This window comes from Notothenia coriiceps, unplaced genomic scaffold (genome assembly GCF_000735185.1).
Source record: "Notothenia coriiceps isolate Sejong01 unplaced genomic scaffold, NC01 NC01_scaffold00006104, whole genome shotgun sequence".
NCBI lineage: Eukaryota > Metazoa > Chordata > Actinopteri > Perciformes > Nototheniidae > Notothenia > Notothenia coriiceps.
Window position 1 is genome coordinate 249992 of NW_011338805.1, and position 21421 is coordinate 271412.

Sequence of the window (21421 nt, forward strand, 5' to 3'; positions counted from 1 at the left end):
CCGTTGGCAGGGCGCAGCGCCCCGCCAAGACAATGGTAGGGGAAACACTGAACACTGATATCATAAATAAAGATGAAGCGCACATGAACAGTCGTGTGGACCCAGGTTTTTCTCCAGGGGNGTCCGGGCGGTAGAAAGGAGCCCTCAGCCAGAGCAGCTGCAGCCAACAAGCTGACTGTTGCTATCTGTAAACTATGCCGCCGAAACATAATTTTAGCCAATCAGCGTCGTCAGATCTGATGCTCAAAGGGCGCCCTTTCAGCGCCCTGGCCTGTGTGTCTGTGAGTTGTTTAGACTCGTATCCAAGGTGACGCTACAGTAGGGGATGGCTGCGTCTGCAGGTGTAGACTCCGGTGCTAGTGGATCGCCGGAGCTATAGATTAACATTTGCATGCTTATTGTAGTTGTAAGGGCAATGCCTGTGGCACCATGGAGCATATGTGTGGGCTGGACCTGTATTTTACAGGAAAGGAGTGATCAGAGGGTCGAGTTGTCGATTCTTGTTCAGTTTTCATCTTCCTCACCCTCTCAGACTTTGAGTTGCGCGCGCTGCTAAAGAGACGCGCTACCATGGAAACCAAACAATGGTGTAGCTGTATTAAAGTCCGAGTTGAAACAGTCGTGAGTAAATCAGATTTTGTCAGATATCGGGAGAAATGCGGGAGTCTCCCGCGAAAATCGGGAGGGTTAGCAAGTATGACTGACACACACACACACACACACACACACACACACACACACACACACACACACACACACACACACACACACACACACACACACAAATGGTTGTGTCACCATTTCCATAGCCCCACCAAAAATATTTTCCACCAGCCGCCACTGCTAACATGCTAATGTTTAGCTGTTATTTGAGATTGATTCACAAGGTTTATTAGTTTAGATCAAGTGTTGAATATAACTTAACACAAAGTAAAGCTGGGGCTGAGGAATGTAGTTGTGTAGGTATTTTGTTGGAATTCTTTTACCTGACGATATCATGGGAAACCACAAAGGATTAGATATGAATTGGTATTGATTGTCTGCGGACCATGAATCTGTGTATGATGTTTTTTCTGCAAATCTATCTTGTAGATGTTAAGATATTTCAAGAGATTCGGGTAAAGTGTGAATTGCTTGCGTGCTAGAGGCATTATAATTCATTCAAGTGTTGCATTAAGGCCGATAGCCGGTTTCTCCTCAACACTGTGGCTGTCAATAACTACTGACATTAAACAGAATCTTTCCAGCTGCTCTCCAGACCTGTTATCTCACCCTGTATATATCACATTGATTACTAAAAATAAACTGTAAGTGTTATGTTTACTAGCTGAAATCATCCTTCAGGGGACAACCTGAATTACAGCATACTTCTAGCACCTCTATGACAACTTGACTGACACTTCAATGAGCAAAGATTGTCAAAGTTATTATGCTTTGCATTTAAACTTGCATGTCAGACAGTAGCATACTCATGCATCATTAAATAAGCTAAGTTAACAGATGCAGCATTCCTTTTTTATACAACATCACATCAACAACCCTGTCATGCCTGCATAAAGAGGTCTCCTTTAATATGGAAACCTTGGAAAGTAGGCCCTTAAAATCTCCTTGAATACAATAAACAGCATGACAACTAGGAGTAACAGGATGGAATTGATCTTAAATCTAGCTTGAATTATCAAAGAAACAATGCTCTCATCTGTTCCTGCTGCTCTCTGATCAGTTGTCTCAGCATTAGGGCAGAATTGTGAGCAAAGCCAGAGTAGAGATAACCATCCATGATAAGCTTGTTCAGTACATTGTTTGTTTAGTTTTTACTGCCATTCGGTCATACTGCTAATGCTCAAGATCTGATTTATCCCAACCCCATTAGACCATATTAGATTATTTGGATATACTACAATTTGGTTCTGTTCTGTAATAATGCAATAAAACAAAACATTTTGCTCATGGCAGTTATAATGTAAGGTTTCCCAAACCGAAAATATTTACGATCAGACAAGAACTGCTATAGAGAAATAAATAGAACCCTGGCCTATGATCTATGTTTTGTCACAATTAACCTACAATAAACAACTACGAACACAAAACAAAGGTAATTCACATGTTGGTTTATAAATTGTTTTCCAATTTTACATCAATATTTTTGTGTTTTAGTGCTGACCCACCAGTGTTAACCGTAGATGAGCAACTGTGGTCCTACTTTTTGCATTTTTCCTGTATTCAAGTCCAACTTTTTGGACCAGACAGGCCTATGTGTTCCCTCGCGTTTGGGAAAATTGGGAAACACTTTATAAACCAACATGTGAATTACCTTTGTTTTGTGTTGGATTGGTGTGTATGGGCCTTTAAACAAAGCATTTAATAATTGTCTGATTAAAGAAAACATGGCATTAAAGGTTACCTAAAAACGTGTTTGACCTGTAGTAGTGCTATGGAGCTGTTTTTCTATGAAAAAGACCCCGGTTTGTTAGACATAGGCACATTCAAGGGAAAGGGAGTACACTTCTGCCAATGGTTTCAAACTTCTCCAATGATCTAAAGGTGGGACTTATACAGCAATTTCCCAACAAAGGCAGCAAAGACTGAAAGCTAACCACGCAGGGCTCAAATGCTACCAAGAAATCAGCATGCATTCATCACATAGAGCTCAGTGACTCACACAATGTACTCTGCTTAGTAACATTGCATGTAAACATAACTTTATTTAAAAGAAAGCTCACTAGGTTACCTTTAGATTGTGGTCAAATTATGTTATTGTGAAGTGACTTAACTTGTGTGGCAGGCATGATGAATACACCCACTGGAGAGTAGAGGTCACACATACTATATGTACTTAATCATCTCCTTGACTAAAAGTAGGTCTGCATGTATGCTTCCATGCACATCACCCCTTGTCCTTGCACCCTTGGGAGAACATGACAACATACATCCTCCACTTTCTACCCCATCATCATGCTTGATCTGGGGACTGTCCAGTGTGTCAGTGACTCAATACCAACGGCCCCGTTTCCTCATGGTCCTGACTGAGCGGGGGCTAACGCGGAGGGACAGGCTGAGTCATGCGGCTGGGGACGCTCCGCTGGCGTGCTGCCTGTCTCTTCACCTCACCGCGGTCTCGTGGATGCAGTCTGACAACGGGCTACGGAGGCGCTGCGAGTGCCTCTTTCTTCAGCATGACACAAGATGCCAGAGTTCAAGAACACTAAAGTCGTTACAGTTGCTCATGCCTGTTTATTCTACCCGTTGGTGTCGAGCTGCATTTGTGACCTGTTGGGCTAAGAGAGAGTGGGCACACCAGGGACTTGTGGGGTTTTCAGCGTTGCTCTTTTTGTCAAACTGAAATCAAAACACTTAGGTGGTTCTCATCAGAAAATAATTCCCAAATCCCCACACTCAATATAGAATATATTCACTTGAAAAATCCACCCTCAGCAACACACAGAGAACTGCACCAAGGTTGGGCCGGGGACCTTCTCACTGACCTTCAAAAACAATTATTCGTGGCTGATATTTTGTCCGAATTTCATTTTTGGGGTGCAAATCTGGGTAAAATAAAGAACATGCTATTTGGATTGTACTGATTTTAGATTTCTGTTTAAATATAGTACAATTTCAATAAAATAATAACTTAGAATACATAATTTAGAATACAAAATGAATAATAATCTAATGTTATAATTTAAAGTTTTGTATCAACGACATTAATTCCATTCTGGTTCTTTCCAAATCTCTCGCGGGTAAACCGCAATCTGCGACAAAGGAAATCTAATTTGCCTCAGGCCAGGTTGGGTTGCCCCTATGCATTTATTGCACGTCGTGGTGTCCTTATCACCCAGAGTATTTTTACTTTTGTTTGTGTTGCTGAAAATACTTACTTAAAGGTCCCATGTCATGCTTTTTCGGTTATTACCCGTCCCCTTGTGTGTTATTATCAGTTATTATGTAGCTTTTTATGCATGTAAACGATCTGCAAAGTCACAAACCCTCAAAGTACACCCTGTAGCGAGTGAAACTCCAACACAGAAAAGACGTGTCTATGCTGCCCCAGAACGCCTCGTTGGAGATTTTATTTTCCCATGTTTTTCTTCCGGCAACCAATGTGACGTAACGACGATCCAAATGGACCAATCCGCGGAGCTCCTCACGCACACACACTCAGCCAGCCTTATTTTTCTCAGCTGCAGCTCCGTGGATTTCTCCCGGTCTGTGTGTGCTAGTGATGGGATTTATGGCTCTTTGAAGGGAGCCGGATCTTATGGCTCCGTTCCTTTCAAAGAGCCGTTCAAAAGAGTCGTTCAAAAGAGCCGTTTTTTTAAAGGGGGCGGGGTTACTAGGTTTATCTGCGAAATAATCACCAGGATAATGATTGACTGTATTGTCAGACCTAATGTCAATAATCTGCATTGTAAACATGACAAAAGGTGGCGCCATATTCATGTCAGTGAATGTATTTTGAATGTAGCCTCCAGCATCCAACTGCGTTTTCGCGTTTGGCTCATTTTCCATCCGAAAAACACGTTGTCTACCTGTCCTGTACCACTTGTTATGACTTCTCTCTCTCGTGTATTCCGTTAAGCCCCACCCCATCTCACTCCTCGTGCTGAAACCTGGTGTTCACTCTCTGTCCTAAACGGATTGTTGGAGCTCGCCCCCCCCCTGTGAGCCCAGTGTGCTCTGATTGGTCAAGCGACGTGCAACTGCTCGCGAGGAGCTGCTGTGAGGAGCAGACAGGGTTTCCGTGTCGAAGATAGATACAGTCAGANGCTAAAAACCAGGCTCAGCCATTGGACTAAAACCCCTTGTGTGACATGAAAACTGGGGGACATGATTTTTTGAGTATAGTTTTTTTATTAAAAAATGTAACCCACAATAAATATAAATATTCCAACTTCTGTTTGAATGTAATCATAAAGATCTTCTAAATACACCATTCAACAAAATAAAATAAAAATGTTTTAAGTGTTATTTACAGAACTTGAAATGTAGATGTCAGGGTTGGGGACAGCTACTTTCCAATGGAAAGTACCCTATAAATGATGTTTTTGTATATATTAAGCTTATCACTATATAATTGAATGCCTTATGTTTAAATAGACCCTAACATATTCTTAGTAAATATCTATGTCTGAATACTTAATTGTTTTGTTAAATAGTTTTGTTGTTGTTGTGGGACCGCACTTTGCATCAATTCGGTAGAATGCCCCATACATGTTTACCCTTTGCCATCTGACGCAGATGCCCAGCCATGGGCAGCCGATATCTCCCTTAAGGAGGGGCTGCCCAAGCATTTTGTTATTGTTACCAGTTTATGACCGGGCAACTTCGGTCAGAGATAGTTATTATTGTGGGACACCTGGAACACATCCTTCTTGGGGTGTAGATGACCCCAGAGCCATAAGCGTCACAATTGTGATTCAGTTTCCTCATCTGTTTAGTCTATCTATTGAAGAATGTTGATTATTACACTCTGAACTAGTTAAAACCTTGAACTACAGGAGGGTTCTTGAGAATTGATTGTGGCATCTCAACCGTGTGGTCAACTCGTGGCCCGTGACATGTCTTGTCAATTCTCCGGACGAAGCTCCAAATAAACCATCAGTGTTTGTCATCAAAGTTCCAGCTCTCCACCGTGTCTCTCTTTGAGTCCTGACTCCAGGTGCTTCAGAAGTTTCCCCTACAGATAGATATTAAAATATGTCTTGAACTGCAAATGTTTACTAATTAATCTTCAATCAATTGAAAACACTAAAAAAAAACGAATTGCTTTTAACAATCCCTAATGAATACCGAAAACCTATTACCCTCTAGGCAGGCATTCTTTCAATTGTGTTAAAAAAATAAATGAACCCCTTGAGTCAACAATTCAGGCTTAAGCTGACATATGCAGTTGAGTTAAACATTGCATAACATGCAATAAAACATGTTTAATGTCCGGGGTTGAGTTTTGTGCAAAGCTATTTATTTGGTTTTCCTTTGCTCACACTGCTTTACCTTCCCTGACGGCAGTGTAGGCGGGGTGAATGATGAAAAACCACTCAGACAGGAGATTCAAAATGTGGACACACTGTGGTGCCGCAGGCCAACTCTCTGAAAATGATGGCGAGATTATAGAAGTCTTTACCCCCTGCCATCAGGAAATGATTTGCCCTGCTCCAGGAGAAGACCTACCACACACAATGAAGCGTTAGGTTGTGCCTGTATCCATGCAGTTTTACAAAGTGTAACAAGGCAACTTCAGACTTTCACCTTTTAGCTTGACACCCTCAGAATTAAAAGCAATTTATATTCAGACTGAGACTTCGACACCCTTTTTCCGCCTGGAGCCTTCACACTTGCTGGTGTAGATATAGACTTCCTTACATGCTCTGCATCTGGCCTCTGTCTGCGTCTGAGAAAGAGAAGAACATTTAGAAATCTCTGCTGAACAGATGACTGCCCAGTAAACCATGTTACTTTCAGACAAAGGCAGGAGTAGATTTAAAAAATAAAAACAAAGGAACCTAAGAATAGACAATCATGTTCATCATCGCTCTCCCTGAATTTGTCATGCCAGTGTTATTGTGTGCATTATGTTGCCAATTGTTTGCATGTTTGTAAAATAATAATACATTATCTTTGTTATTTTGTGTATTGGGCTACAAAATGTGTAGCCATGCATGCCCCCCGCCCACCTCACCCCCAGTCACTTTGCATTATTTCTGCTGTGGCTTGATGAAAACAAATATGAGACCAGTAGGAGCTTTAGACCAAGCCAAGTGAGCCACCCAGGCTTCTGGGACTTCAGTGCCAAGATGATGTCACCACGTCCGCCTGTAGGCCTGAATTTTCATACCGAAGCTCTAATGTGGTCAAGAACAAGGACATCGCAACTCACCGTTAACGGGAGTTCATTATTTTCCTCTCCTTAGGAACTGTCATTAACACATTACCTGAAGGATGTTATTATATCAATATGTTTCGCAAAGAGTATTGGGTCGTCGTAGGATTTATATCTGTTGCCATAGGATGCTACCAAATATGGTAATCTGGTGGAATAACACAATTACCATTCTAATAGGGTAACTTCTCATATGTAAATATCTGTTAGTCATACAGAAAATATTTAACTAATTTGACTGTTGGTTGGACAAACCAAACATTTGTAGATATCTACTTTGGATTCTAACAGACATTTGTCACTTTTCAAAAGAAACAATGATAACAATACATTTCTAGTTTCTTCAGTTACAGTTTTTCTCAGTTTATTCCTAAAAAGTCCTCATTCTGTGAAAAAAGGTTGTATAACGTCTCCTGTTTCTCTGAGGTGAGCTTTCTACAGTCTGAGAATAACCCTGATGATGTCATAGTGACGTAATCCGCGTTTCCCTGGATTTTGAGTACGACCTAACATTTTACAGAAGTCCTTAGTTGCAATTACGGTTTTTAAAGATTTGGGCATTGAGACTCAACAGCAGTTAAAGGATATTCAAAGGCTCAACATTTGTGTTAAGTTATTGTTGTTTTTCTCCAAATTAGTTGTAATATCATAAAAACCTCCTCAAACTAATATGTATTCAAATCTGATATAAGAGGCCAAAAGAAACCTCCCCCATCCTTAAAGGAATAAGAAATTAGCCTCTCAGTGTCAAATTGCAGAATCATTCTGCACAGTAAATATTGAACAGTATTACCGTATATGTTCAGGACAAATGGCATCTAGCACTAAAAAAAAAAAAATGATACAAAATAAATAATGAAAACATCTGACAGTTGTTATTTTTTAAAACAGTAGCACTTTTATAATTCATTCAAACAGCTGCTACAAATGTTGTGTATAGTGAAAAGTGAGTGCACACAGAAAATAAAATCACAGACTTAGTATTTACAAAGAGCCGCTTCAAGTGTAAGAAAATACAGTGTTACAGTATATATTTATAAAGTCTGTTGATTCTGTTCCCATTACCAATGGATTGTCAAATACATCCCGTCACATCTTAATTATACATATCATCAACATACAATCATATTACATATTATGTAAATATCAGCTCATTCATGTTGGGTATTGTAGTCCAAACAATAATTTTGCACATTTATCATTGAGGACAGGGCTGGTATTTGTGCTAAAAATCGAGGTCTCAAACTGCAAATAAACGGTTTTAAGAATGTGCTGCTGTTTACTTTTTTCTGCTCTTCATTTTGTTTTATTCATAATGTATACTATCAACCAAAATGTGTTATTTGGATATATATACGGCACCAAAAAAAAAAAAAAGTCTAGCTAGTTTTTTGCCCCAAACTGGGATCACTGTTGAGGCCCTTAAAACTTAAAATAAACGTTACTGCATTGGGCAGCAACTCTAAGGTATCACATTCATGTTTGTAATGTTTCTGAGTGAAACCGAAAGAAATTGCACATTCAAACCCTTCCCACTAAACCACATTTGTCAGTGCATGTTGTGTCAATAATGTAAGTCGGTGTTAGGAGCAAACAGAGCATGTCACACCACTGAACTGTAGTGGTGGGTGCTGGGAAACTAATCTCACAGTAAATTGAATCGGGACCCCCCAGTGTGCCTTCGCCTGTCTCTACTCACTCCCCCACTTATTGTTCCCCGTGTATGTCCTCTGTTAGGACATAAGTATCTTGGTTGCATACAGCAGAATCCCACCCAGACTGGTAGTGGCAGCAATAGCGATGACCCTCACTAAGAGGAAGTCCATGGAGTCCTCCAGCCGTGTGTGCAGTCGCAGGACCTGCCTGTGGGTGTCCTCTCGGCTGCCGGAGTTCTCCACAACGTGATTGGCCAGGCCGCGCTTTTCATTGAGCGGCATCTGTGCGGCAACGCGCTGCTCTGCATGCTCCTGTGTCAGGCCGTCCCTCTGCATCAGGCGCAGCAGCTGAGTGGCAGGGTCACTGAGAGGGAACAGACAATGGAGGTTATTTATGGAGCAGCCAGGGTGCCTTGTTAAAAAAATCCAGAGGCAGTGAGTCATGCTAATAAATGTCATACAGAGGGGAAGAGAAAGGTAACCCAAAACTCACAAAACTGGGCTTAATGGCCAGTTTCTGTCAAAAACAAACATCAACATATTTTAAGATTTTGATGAGAGAAACCTGTAAATAATGAGTCATCTAAAATAACGGGGAAGTTAGCAGTGGGCTTACCAGTAGACTACTACAGTGTGGTTGAGAAACTTAGTGAGACGTCTTGTTTCGAACAGAAGGGGCACATCCAGCACGACGTAGCGATATCCTGTGCAAACAAAAAGTGCCTCAACACATTTACACTATAACATTATGAAATACAAGTAGCAAAGTTCTTAACTTTTTAATAACATACACAGTGGCTGGATCCACCATCACGTTTAACCTCGTAAAAACTATTGGTAATATTCAAAAATGTTGGCATTATTTGGCGTGAAGTGAGAAATTCATACAGCTTTGTGACTATCAGCGCTCCACATCAAAACAGCCATAGCTCCCTTTCAGTAGATTGTAACTCAGACACACTTAGCCTCACCTCTGAGAAAGTACAACAGGATCTCTTTGAGCATTGCTTTATGGATCTCCGGGTGGGTGATGGAGTTCAGCAGCTTCCTCTTCTCCTCGTCGGCGAAGATGAGCTGACCGAGCTTCTGCCGGTCGATCTCGCCATTCTCGAGGAGGATCTCCGGTCCAAAGTGGTAAACGATGCGGGAATAGGCCGTAGTGTGCTGCTCCACAACTTGTATCAAGAAAAGAAAATCTTGATTAAAAAGGTCCCCTATTATACTGTTTTTCATCAATATATTATAGGTCTCAGATATATACAAACATATCTCTGAAGTGTTTGGCTCCAAACACCAAACAGATCATTGAAGCATCCCATAATCCCCTCTGTTTCAGCCCTGTTTCAAAAGTGCTGATTCTCTGTCTTTTACTTTAGATGAAAATAAGGAGCCACTCCCCACTTTTCCCGTTCTAGCTCCGTGCTAGAGCTTTTCTGGTTCGGAACCAGTTCTTCGGTTCAGCTCCCGCTCTGTTCACACCGCTCAGAGCGCGACTGGTGCTGCGTCATTGCGTCATCGTTTGCGTCATGACGTAACCGTTTGCGTGCCTGCTTCATAAAGCCAAACCGCGCGGAACCCCCTCACATCGACAACAACAACAATGGCCGATTGTATTGAAGCGCTACTCGTTTTGCTCTGTCGAAACTAAATTGAAGAAATGGGACGACTTTACTGCCAACTTTACAGTCGTTACATGCTACATTCAAAAGTTCTTACACAGTGGGCCAAAATAAAAAAATCGGTACTAGTCAAGGGCCGGACTGGTTCAATGGTTATTGCAAAACGTATTGAAATGAACTTATTGCACATATTAAACCTGGAACTAACAAAGCTTAAATGATTGCCTAACAACATTACACAGGGTTAGGCTTTTTGTTGTTGTTAGAGGTTGATCTCGCCCCTGCCCCCCGCCTCCGACGTAAGCTTGACGTATGCGGTGCTTGCTTTCTAGACCGACAACTTTTTGGTGCTTGAAACGAACCGGATCCCGGAGCTTAGAGGCGGCTCCGCTGCGGTGTGAACACGAAAAACCGGTGCTTTTGAAGCTCCAGCTCCAAACCGCGTTGGTGTGAAAGGGGTATAAGAGAGATATTTGGTTAAAAAGAAAACAATGGTGCTCTAGGAGGAGATTCAGGTGATAAGGTGGGCGGGTGTTACCTTGGTTGGTTATTGGCTGATGGTTACACAAGCCAAAAAATCGTTATGACATCATATATAAATGGATCAAGACAAAAAGTGAGCAAATCTTTTTTCCTGAAACTTTCAGAATCTCTTTACACCGAGGGGACACATGTTTATGTATAAAAGACATGACAAAGTTGCATAATAGGTGAACTTTAACACAGTGTCAAAAATAAGAACATATACCGTTTTACACTAACTAAGAAAAGTAGTACACACAGAAAAATACACACAGAAAAAGATACACAGAGGGGAAAAGGGGGATTAGAACATATTGTTATCGATTTAATAACAATCCCCAGAGTGCATTTCAATCTTTATTCTATTATTTTCTACATGCAGCTGGGACATTTCCCATAGTTCTGTGACCTTTTATCTTCACCAGACAACTACTAGATCATCCCTGCAGTCAACAGAGATGGCCGTCATGATTCATGCACTCTCTTCAAGCGTTTGTCTTAATGAACCTCCTACAGGCTCAACCTCTTCATGTCCATTTCAGTATAATAATAAACGTTATGAGTCAGTGATGTGGGACATATGGGTGAATCCATATGACCACATGTGAGTTCATTTGAGTTCTCCTGGATGACAGTGTTGACTAGTTATTCTAACTCTTGACTTGAAATCTTAATATTTGCAGGAGAGATTTCCACGTACCTTTCCTTGCTACAACATCAGCATCAATAATGGGACACCCGAGCTCCCGCAGCATCGTAGACACTGCGCTTTTCCCTGAGGAAATACCTCCCGTCAGTCCCACCAGGAACATCTTGAGGCAAAGACACAGGAAGTTTAACCAGGGAGTAATGTCACTAAAGTAATACAAGAGTTACTGTAGCTGTATGGTGACTCTGAGAAGCTGATTCAAATGTATACAAAAAGCAATCTCATCATAAAAAAACATGTTGATTGGAAATATCAATTGTTTTTAAGTACAAAATCATGGCTAAAAGAGAAACAGCATTGTTCTTAAACCCAATACCACAATGTATTGGGCATATTTGTGGATGGGTTTTCTCTTTTTTTTTTTATCCTTTTAAACTTATGAAAACAACCGAGTATTGTTTTACAAATAACTGTCAGCATGTTAGTATTTTAACTTTCATGTAAAGTTCATACCAAATAAAAAAATAGTTTTTGTAAATCAGGGCAATGCAGAAAAAAAAAGACATTATTACAATTAAAAGGAAATAAAAGCTGACAAGGTGTATATATGATGTGTTTGTCCACATACAGTAGAGCCAATATAAAGGGCAATTCAAGCTAAATCTAAGAAAGATGATAGAGACATATACAGATGTTTCGAATACATTTCTGGAAATATCCAGGTGTTGCTTGCTATTTATAATGAGTATATTAAGACTGGTGCTGCTATGAGGGCAACACGCCCCCTGCTGTGGAGAGGCTGAGCTGCACTCAGTGTGTGCACAAATTAGATAACAAGCAAACTAAAGTTAGTTAGACAGCTTTAAAGTTATTCTTGACTCAACACCAAAATAAACCCAGACCAGACTCTACAGCTCCTTTATTATGCAACCAATGTATTTGAGAGAATGGCCAGTTAACAGTTATTTTTTTAGTTAACCACAAAATCCCCCTTGTTGTATATTCACCTTGTAAACGTGTGCTTCTCCTTAATTCGGCTGAATGTACTTTGGGATGTCCTGCAGAGCCACAGCGGTGTAGTAAACAACCAGGATTGCTAACAAGCTAACGTTAGCACAAGTCTTTATCAGGTGAGAGCGACTACAAATCTGCAATACCACAAACCAGAAGCCATCTCCACTCCGCCCTTTCAGATATGCAGTCAGAAAAAAATGGCGAGCACATTCGTGTTGCTAAATATTGCTGTATGTAACTCTGACTTGCACTCAACTGATTGCTAACGACCTAGCTTCTTAGCTTGACAAGCGCCACCTCGAAAGTCTTCCGACTTTGCCGACGTACGTTGGTTCCGCTTAGTTAATTGCAAATTCCCATTTAAAACTTGAGGTCGGACCACTGCGTTCAATAAAACATTTGAAAACAAATATCAGCGATAAACAATTTCTCCAAAACGTGTTTATTTCAAAGCAAAACATTAGCATGAATGAAAATGTAATAACACTGTTTTTAAGAAATGACAAAGGAAAAAAAACACATTTTGTTTTCGAATTAAAATGTATATACAATGCTTGCAGAAACAACAATTACAAATTATATATTGGCAAATTGATTCTCCTGTGAGAATATATTAATCTTCTGCTTTTTCATCTGTACTTTGTTTTGGTGATGACATCTCTGATGAAACAGGCAGACTAGGGGAACTGTGGGAATGTTTGGACTTTTTCCCTCTGTGCACCGTTTCACCTCCATTCTCCCCTTCCTCCCGCTCCAGCCTGCCTCTTTTGACAAAATGGTTTATCCTGGACTCCAGGCTCTCGCAGCACGGACGCTCAAGCAGGGGCCGGTAGTTTCTCTGCTTGCTGCCTTCTACTAGACAGCAGGCATTGGAGGACACTCCACCTGTAAATAGAGACGAGTGAAACAATTTAAACAAATATTTGAATGTGTATATACACTACTATACTGTGTCTACGCAAAGTATTCTATCAAGCAAACTTTATTTGTAAAGCACCTTTTGTACCGTTTAGTGCAGTTTAAAGTGTTAATAATTATTCTCACTGTGGAGTCTAATATCCTTTTTATACTCCTGCCAATTAACTTATTGAATTTAGCATTTTCCTTTTTTTACTACACTTTTATTTGTAATTTGTATTACCTTTGTGGTAAGTTTGACCTTTTTTATCATAATCATACTTATTACTGTTGCTGCTGTGACATATAATTTTCCCTACAGGGATCAATAAAGGTTTAACTTATCTTAAATAATAAAACTAAAAGATGTTATTGGTACACAGACAAATATTTCAACAAAAGAGTAACAGTATGTTTTTCTGTATGTCAACGTCTATTGTTAATGTGTGAATATTGGCCTGGAGTGACATTCGATTCCTAAATTATTATCCCAGTCTGGCCCTGCAGAGGTGTATTTTGACATAATTAAAAATGTTCTGGTGTGCTCATCTCTTTGAACATCTCACCTGCGGCCTCCAAACCCTGGATCATCCCGTGCAGGACGTGGCTCCGGACAGTGCTCTGGGTCCAGTGCTGCTGAAGCTCAGACAGGACGTGGCTCACCTCTTCAATGTCCTGTTCCCAGGCCAGACCTTGAAATTGGCAGTCGTGCAGCACCAGCGGGTAGTCTACTGCCATACTAGAGACAAATGACAAAAGAAACATTCATACAGATGCAAATGTAGTTTTACCGTATTGTTTTTTATTATGGATTTGTACACAAACACACCTGTATTGTGGCTTCCTGGGGTTACTCTGAACATCCATGAGCTTATCAATTAGCTCCGGGTCTTCCAGTTTCTGCCCTATCAGGAGAAGGAGTGCCATCATGCATCGTACCTGCATGAAACACAACATGGAGTTCACCCAGACTGCAAATGTCACAAATCATCAATATATATATCAATATGACGGCTTGAAATTAAACATGTTAAGGAAACAAAAATCACTGATTAGTGTGTCTCCATACCTGATGGTACAGGAAGGCCAATCCTTTTATTTCAAATATGAACACATCATATGGGCCAGTGCCGGAGATGTCCTGAGGCTGCACAGGCTTTACTGATGCAGACAAGATGGTCCGCTCAAATTGAAGGACTCCATTTCCCACGTCCATTTTGCACAGGTTGCGAAAGTCATGAGTTCCCTCGTATCTGTCGGGGTTAACAAAACATCAAATCAGAACTGTGACATTGAGGGGTAACATCAGCATTCATCGTTTTGTGTCTTCACCCACCTTTTTGCCGCCTCTGCCATCAGTGTCACATCCAAGGATCCGCGGGGGAAGTAGTATCGGTACGTGCGAGACTTGCAGTCAAAGCGAGCGCTGAAGCCCTCTGCAGCTGGAGACCAGTCCAAGATCCTAATGTCCAGAGGCAGGACTCTGTTCAGCATCTTCACATAGGGAACCTCACTGCCAGTAGCTTTGTTCTTGATGCTAACATCAACATGTTCAGGAACTGAGATGCCCAGTCCTCCACAAAACTGTGTGGAGCGCAAATCGATTGTTATGACCTGTGGAGGAAAATAACAGTTGAAGTCAAAGTCTAAAATTATACATTTCCTACCTTACCTGTAGTGCTATTAATAAAGTTAGAATCTTTTAATGTGTGTGTATGAGTATATCAGACAATGATATGTCATGGCACGTGGGTTGAGGTGCTTAGGGGGCCAAAAATAATAGTGAAAAAATTATTATCTTGAGAAACAGAATCATGATTCCTAGAGACACAGCTGTTTAATTCAAATGTATTTCTTTGGTACTTTGAGCAGTAACTCTAGATTGAACAATTTCTCTTACCTTTATGCAGCTATAATATTGTTGTCATCATATTTTGGGCACAGAACTAGAGCACCATTAAGATTAATGGCATATTTTCTCAACATATTGTTACATTATTCCAATTTAGATGATGAGTACTTTGAGAACTCACTTGGGAAAAGGCACTGACTCCTTTATCAGTGCGACCACACCGGTGGTAGTTGGAGCTCTGCCTGTCCTGGATCAGCCGCGTCTTCAGCAAAGCTTCAAAGAGTCTGGCCTCCACGGTGTTGTCAGTGTTATCCTGAACTGCAAACCCTTGGTAGGACCATCCCAGGTAAGCCAGCCGCAGAGCCACATGTCGCCGAGGGTGTGCAGAGAAGTCGAAAGCACGCTCTTTGGCTACTTTCTTACCCTTTTTACAGCTGCTGGTGTTAACATCAGGTTTGGAGTCAGTGTTTTCATGAGTGGATGGATTGGACGTCAGCTCTGAATCCTCTCCAGCTTCACTTCTCTCCTTCAGCTCGGACCTGAGCTTCCCCCATTCTTCCTCCAGCTCCTTTATTCTCCTGGTTAAAGCCTTGGACATGCTGCTCAGCAATATATTCGAGAAGAGAGACCATTGAGAAGGGTAACTAATTATTGTACAATTATCTCAATCATCTCATATATACTTACTAAGCAACTTGTTTTATTATAAATATGTTAACCTGTGTAAATCCAGTTAAGCAGTAGCCTATAGTTCGTGGTAGGGTTTTATGTTAACACAATATTCATCCAGACAGCTCATTTAGCTTAAGTCCAAACGCTACACACAGTCTGTTAGCTTAGCTTGTGTGGTATGTTACATAGCATATATTAAGACTGATAGTGGGAATACATTATATTACAATACAACTATTTATTTACCTTTGATTGTGGTTTCAATGTTGTTGTTAAATTAGATTTTTCCTCTCTGCGTGCTGCTGGCGCACACGTTACTTTTCGAGCTGATAGCGGTGACGGATTGATTTTGAGAGCGGACGCATTTCCTGTTGAGGGTTTCTGGGAAATGTAGTGTACTTCTAAATTGCCTCTGCCTAGTGCAAAGCGATTAGTTCCTTTGATTGAGAACATTGCTTTTCCTAAATTATTTATAATTGTGAGATTATTTTACCTTTTCAGTCATAACAAAAAGATCGCAAGAGCATCATGGTGAGCCAATTTAACATCTCTATGTTAAATAATCTGTAACTTGATTCCTTAGTTTTGATATGTCTGTAAAAATGAATGTTCAGTATTGGCCTTCGTAGAGCTGAGTGAGTGACACAGAATTGTTGTTGAAATATTGAACATTTGTCAAAAGTTAAAAACTTTAAAGATGTCAAATCAGTTGTCAAACATAAATGAAATCCTCCAACAAGAGTTATCACACATTTATTAGATGTATTCTTAGTAGCAGGACAATTAAACATGAGACTATTATTGTTTTCGATGGCATAGACCAAACCATTCCATTTAGATATATTTTGTTAAAATAGTCAAATTTTGCAAGTGCAGAAAAAGCAGTCATTCAGTTGTTTTCAAACATATGAATTACAGAATCATCTTTAAGTCCAATTATAGGATACAAAGACTGGACAAAGCAAATACAATAGTTCCAATATGTCAGCAATGTGTGAAGTCTGCTGTGCTTGGCCACGATGACACATCAGCTCATGTTGTCATAGTCTTTCCGTTTTATTTTGCAACTGAAGCAAGCCGCGATGAATACTCCAAAACACTGTAACAGGTACAAATGTTATAAGTTACTGGAAGCAAATGAACTCAAGACAGGTCAGCAAAAGTTATTTTCTCTCTCCATATATTCTAATTAATTCTGGATTTCACCACCTTGGGCAGACAGGTTGAGATAGGCTTCATTATCATTCATGCCATCACTTTACAAATGTCTGCATTACCATAACTTATGAATATTCTCTCATTCAAATTGTTTAAATATGTTTTCCTATGTAATTTAATAAATAACTAACGGCGAAATGCATGTTATATTTATTTATTTTTATTTATAAGGAATGTGTTTACCTCTGCAATTGCAAGAAATATACAGATAACTCCCACCGCCATCAGTCTTTTCCCCAGAAATAAGTTGATGGCCTTAATGCAACCCTGAAAAGGACACACAAAATATAAATAAAATACTTACTTGTTCACAAAAATGAATTCAAATGACCATGCACTTGAAATAAGATTTCCCAGTAGACCTTTTTGCGAGCTTTGTCCTTTTCTTTCCCACAGCCGGCACCCTTCTCCACGCAGCAGGAGTCCGGCGTAGCTTCGTGGTCCTCCCAGCCCACACTGGTGGCCCAGTCGTCGGGGCCGTCCGCTCCACAGCATTTGAACTGTAACATGGTTTTATCATACATGAAAAAGTCACCAAGGTAACCTGGTGATCTGTGTGTTCATGATGCAATGTAAAACCTGTTCGATGGAAACAAAGGCATGTTTTCTTTCTTTAAAAAAAACATAAGAGTTTCTTGTGTGGACTTCTAAGAAAAGCTGGTATACCACTACTGTCATGTGTGCACAATAAACGAAAATTGTATTTAGAAATACTTTTTAGGAGAGAGGTTTATTATGTAGCTGAGCTTCTTAGTGTTACTCATTGTTATAATTTGTACACAATTGCATCCAAAATTGAATATGTGAATGTATTGTAGGCCTGTAAAACTCTTTCTTTTTATAGTGAAGTTAACATCTGGCATTACATTTAATACATTCACTTTCACAATGCAAAGTCAATTAAAACAACCTAAGTCTTATTGGTATCTATTACATACGCAGTTCACAAAGAGAGCTGAGAAAACAGATGGCTTAATAAGAGCTTACAATATTTGTCGGGATGATTAGGCCTTTTGCAAATATCTCTGTGCGTTACCTTTTCCTGAATTCTGTCGATGGCAGCTCTCTTCTCCGGGGTGTACTTACTGATCACACTTTTGATTTTGTCCATGTAGTTTACTGAACCTTTTATGTTCGCTAGGGCAGAAGGATTCAAGATCATCTTGTTGTAGAATGTGTAAACGATAGCCCCAGTGATTATCTCCATTAGGATAATGATGATCAGGCAACAGAGGAACTAGTTCATAAGAGAAACCGAGTGAGCAGAGTTAGAGTTCAGTCTTGTCACATATGCTTAAAAATAATAATATATATATATATTGATCAGCCTTGCCCTATTAGTCCCACAAGCACAGTTTTTTAATAAAATGTATGAAGAGACATTTACATTATGTAGGGTTGTGTTACTCACAGATACCACCAAATTATAATTATTAAAGAATGCTCCGAGACAGCCCAAGATGGAGACCACTGTAACGATGGAACCCACTGCTATGAGGACTATAGCAATTTTGGCCAGGGTTTTCCCTGCAAATTCTCCCAAATCTTGGAAAGTGGGGTTGTGCACTACTCCGATAGTGAGGAGAGCAACCCCAGATGCCTGAAAAACAAATGCAACAAAAGGACATTAGAGCAGTGGGCTTTAAATAGTCAAATAAAACCCAATGAACCCTGTTCTGCTGTTGATTTAAAGTGCTGCCAACATACTGTAGTGTGAAATTAAATCCTTGAAAAGAGGAAGATCTTGTCTAACTCTGTCTTCAAGATTATAGGACATTGTTAACATAGTTGGATTAATCCAAAGTACAAATCACTCTTATTAATACAAAACATTCTCTAAAGCAGTTTAGAATAAAGTTGTATTCAGTTTTACTGCCACTAACACTTTTACTACGGATACAAATATAAAATTGTATATTGATCCATTCTTTGTTATCTATCATTGCTGTAACCTAACTTTTCATTTATAGACAGAATTACCAAAAACTTACCATAAAGACCATGTTGAAGAAAATAAATCCGCATTTGAGGCTGCAAAACGTGCACATTGTGAGGACTTGTTGCAAGCGATTCAAGTTTGTACTGTAATGAAAAGAAGACAGAGGACAGAGAGAAAGCAGCAGACGTCCCTCAGTGTGTGTGTGAAGAGATACAGACTTTATACCTAGATGTAAGTCAATAGTGAGTGTGTGGTGTGACCTTATGAAAACGAACCTACAGCCTGATAACATGTAAATTGATATATCACATGGAAACATTCAGCGAGGTCCCTGTTAGACGATTTGAATAGTAGCGTTTATGAAGTGCAAAAAGTACCATGGAATGTGATAAGCTCAATATCAGGTAGAAGCCTCTATATGGCCTTTGGCTTTAGTGTCATGACTTTCATTTTTAATACTACATACCAGTCTTCAAAATTCGAAATGTTTAAAACAAAATCTTAAGCTTAGCATCAATAGAGAGGCTTTGTGACGTGTTCAAAAACTGAGAATAACAGCTTGTTTGGTCACACGTCTATTTTAACCTATTTAAAAACTGTGGGAAGCCTTTTCTTTTTCTGTTCTATGCTTATCACGGTCCTGTCTTTCCTTCTGCAAGTCAATTGTTTAGAAGAAAATGGCAAGGGCGTTACGTTTTGTAATTTTACAAATGTCAAGACATCTGACCAATTCTTAGTTTTAATTAAAAAATAAAACACAATTATTGTATCTTATTAGGTATTTGGTCCCTAGTACATTTTATTAGCTCTGTCAGTAAATCCCACATAGCATTTTGACAAACATATACAAAAATAACAAGAGATTTTCAGTCTTTATTCACAACGAAACAGAATTACAGTTTCTTTCTGCAACAGTTTGAAGTGTCTGAGCACTTGGAGTCGTCTGACTACTGGAACTTGCTTCAGGGTTCCTTCCATCCCTTTTGAGGACCAAACTCTTCCCCAGAGCTTCTCCAGCAACATATGGAGCAGCTGCAGGAAGCCTGACCCGACTCCATCAGCTGGAAGAGGAGCGAGGCCTCTGGCTGCAGCACAATAGTCTTTGTCACAGTAGAAGGAGCAGCCGGGATGCTTGTAACACTCTGCCAGTGTCCTTCCTTTTTCAAATCTCTTTCTATCCATTCATGTCTTTTTCTGTGTCCATCTCCTTTTTCTGCTTTCTTAGTGCTCAAGCCAGCGTGCATCAGGCTGTGAAGGACCATGCTGCTTTCCTATTTCAGACAAAACATCAGAAATGACTGTCCCCATTAACCACTGAATAACTGCAGTTTCTTTCGATATATGTGAGGAATAGATTATGTCAAACATGGCTCAATTGTAGGCTGAGTCACAAGGCTTTACCTTTTATAATAATACATACAGATACTAGTCTATCTGTTAGAGTCATTTAAGTGCGCACATGGAGGTGTGGTTTTACCTTTCTTCTGCTCATTACTGCCTCTCTGTCCACAAAGCCTTATCCGTAACTTCATATTTGCCTGCAAAGAAATTCAGGCTCAAGAGATAAAACATATTTTGGATTGCTGCAGTTGAGTGTGCACCAGGCACCAGCTCGTCTTAAAAGCGCACATTTTGATATTTTCAAAGTTTAATTGAGGACTTTCTCTCCCGTACGGAAGTCAATGCTCGTTGACAGACTTGCTCATTTCTGCAATGCGAGGCATGCTACCACAGGAGGGCCCCATTCCACTTTTTTATAAAAATGTGTTCAACATTTGGGTGTAATTGATTGATGGCATGTGTTTAAATGAAGTTTGTGGGAACAGGATAACACAGAGCCTGCTTGTCTTTGAAGGACTTCATGGGAACAGGAAGTAAAATGATTACCATAGTTGGAGCACTCAGTCGCAGAGAGAACATTGTGCTGTCCACTCTTTGCTTTTTCCTGTTTTGAATTCCACAAGACTTGGTCAAAACCTTGCACGATTTCCGTCTGATAAGGATAATTGTTGAGGAAAGAGGTGGGGTTGTGGGGCTGCATAAAATATAAGTGCTTTGTGCAATAAGTGCATTATTCTATTGTTAAAAAGTCCATATATGGTTAAAGAAACTGTCCCACTGAATGTACTTACTTATATTATTCTGTGCTATCTTTTTACCTTATATGGCTATTTCTAAAGAATGTGCTCAAGCTTAGTGGACCTTTACTCAGTGTAGTTTTCAAGGGTGATGTCATGTGTTTTGAAGTTCTTTTATTTATTATCCCCAAAACACATGACAAATGTCCCATTTACAGTGTACAATTTGGGACTTTCGGGGAAAAGGAAAGACACACTAATAACAGGAAAGAAATGAAAGTGAAATGTGCAAGAAGTCTTGATGTACCAACAATTAGCTTTTGTTATAAATAATCATGACGGAGAAAACAATAACAACACAACTAATGCTAAATCAGTTAAGAATGCTTTCCGCAGCAAAGGAATTTATGTGGTTATGCTACCCCA

At 40.0% G+C, this 21421-nt stretch overlaps 2 protein-coding genes across 2 annotated transcripts; both read right to left on the reverse strand.

Annotated features, from left to right (window-relative positions):
* Positions 1–7755: 7755 nt before the first annotated feature.
* Positions 7756–12636, reverse strand: dcakd (dephospho-CoA kinase domain containing). Its single transcript, XM_010768857.1, has 5 exons — positions 12333–12636; positions 11377–11488; positions 9507–9710; positions 9152–9239; positions 7756–8899 (listed from the first exon to the last, which is right to left on the reverse strand). The coding sequence occupies exons 2-5, from the start codon at positions 11486–11488 to the stop codon at positions 8614–8616; spliced, it is 690 nt and encodes a 229-aa protein (XP_010767159.1). The 5' UTR covers positions 12333–12636; the 3' UTR covers positions 7756–8613.
* Positions 12637–12760: 124 nt separating this feature from the next.
* Positions 12761–16115, reverse strand: pus3 (pseudouridylate synthase 3). The gene is made up of 7 exons (XM_010768858.1): positions 16007–16115; positions 15270–15687; positions 14573–14850; positions 14306–14489; positions 14066–14175; positions 13803–13975; positions 12761–13224 (listed from the first exon to the last, which is right to left on the reverse strand). The coding sequence occupies exons 2-7, from the start codon at positions 15684–15686 to the stop codon at positions 12953–12955; spliced, it is 1434 nt and encodes a 477-aa protein (XP_010767160.1). The 5' UTR covers position 15687; positions 16007–16115; the 3' UTR covers positions 12761–12952.
* Positions 16116–21421: the final 5306 nt, after the last annotated feature.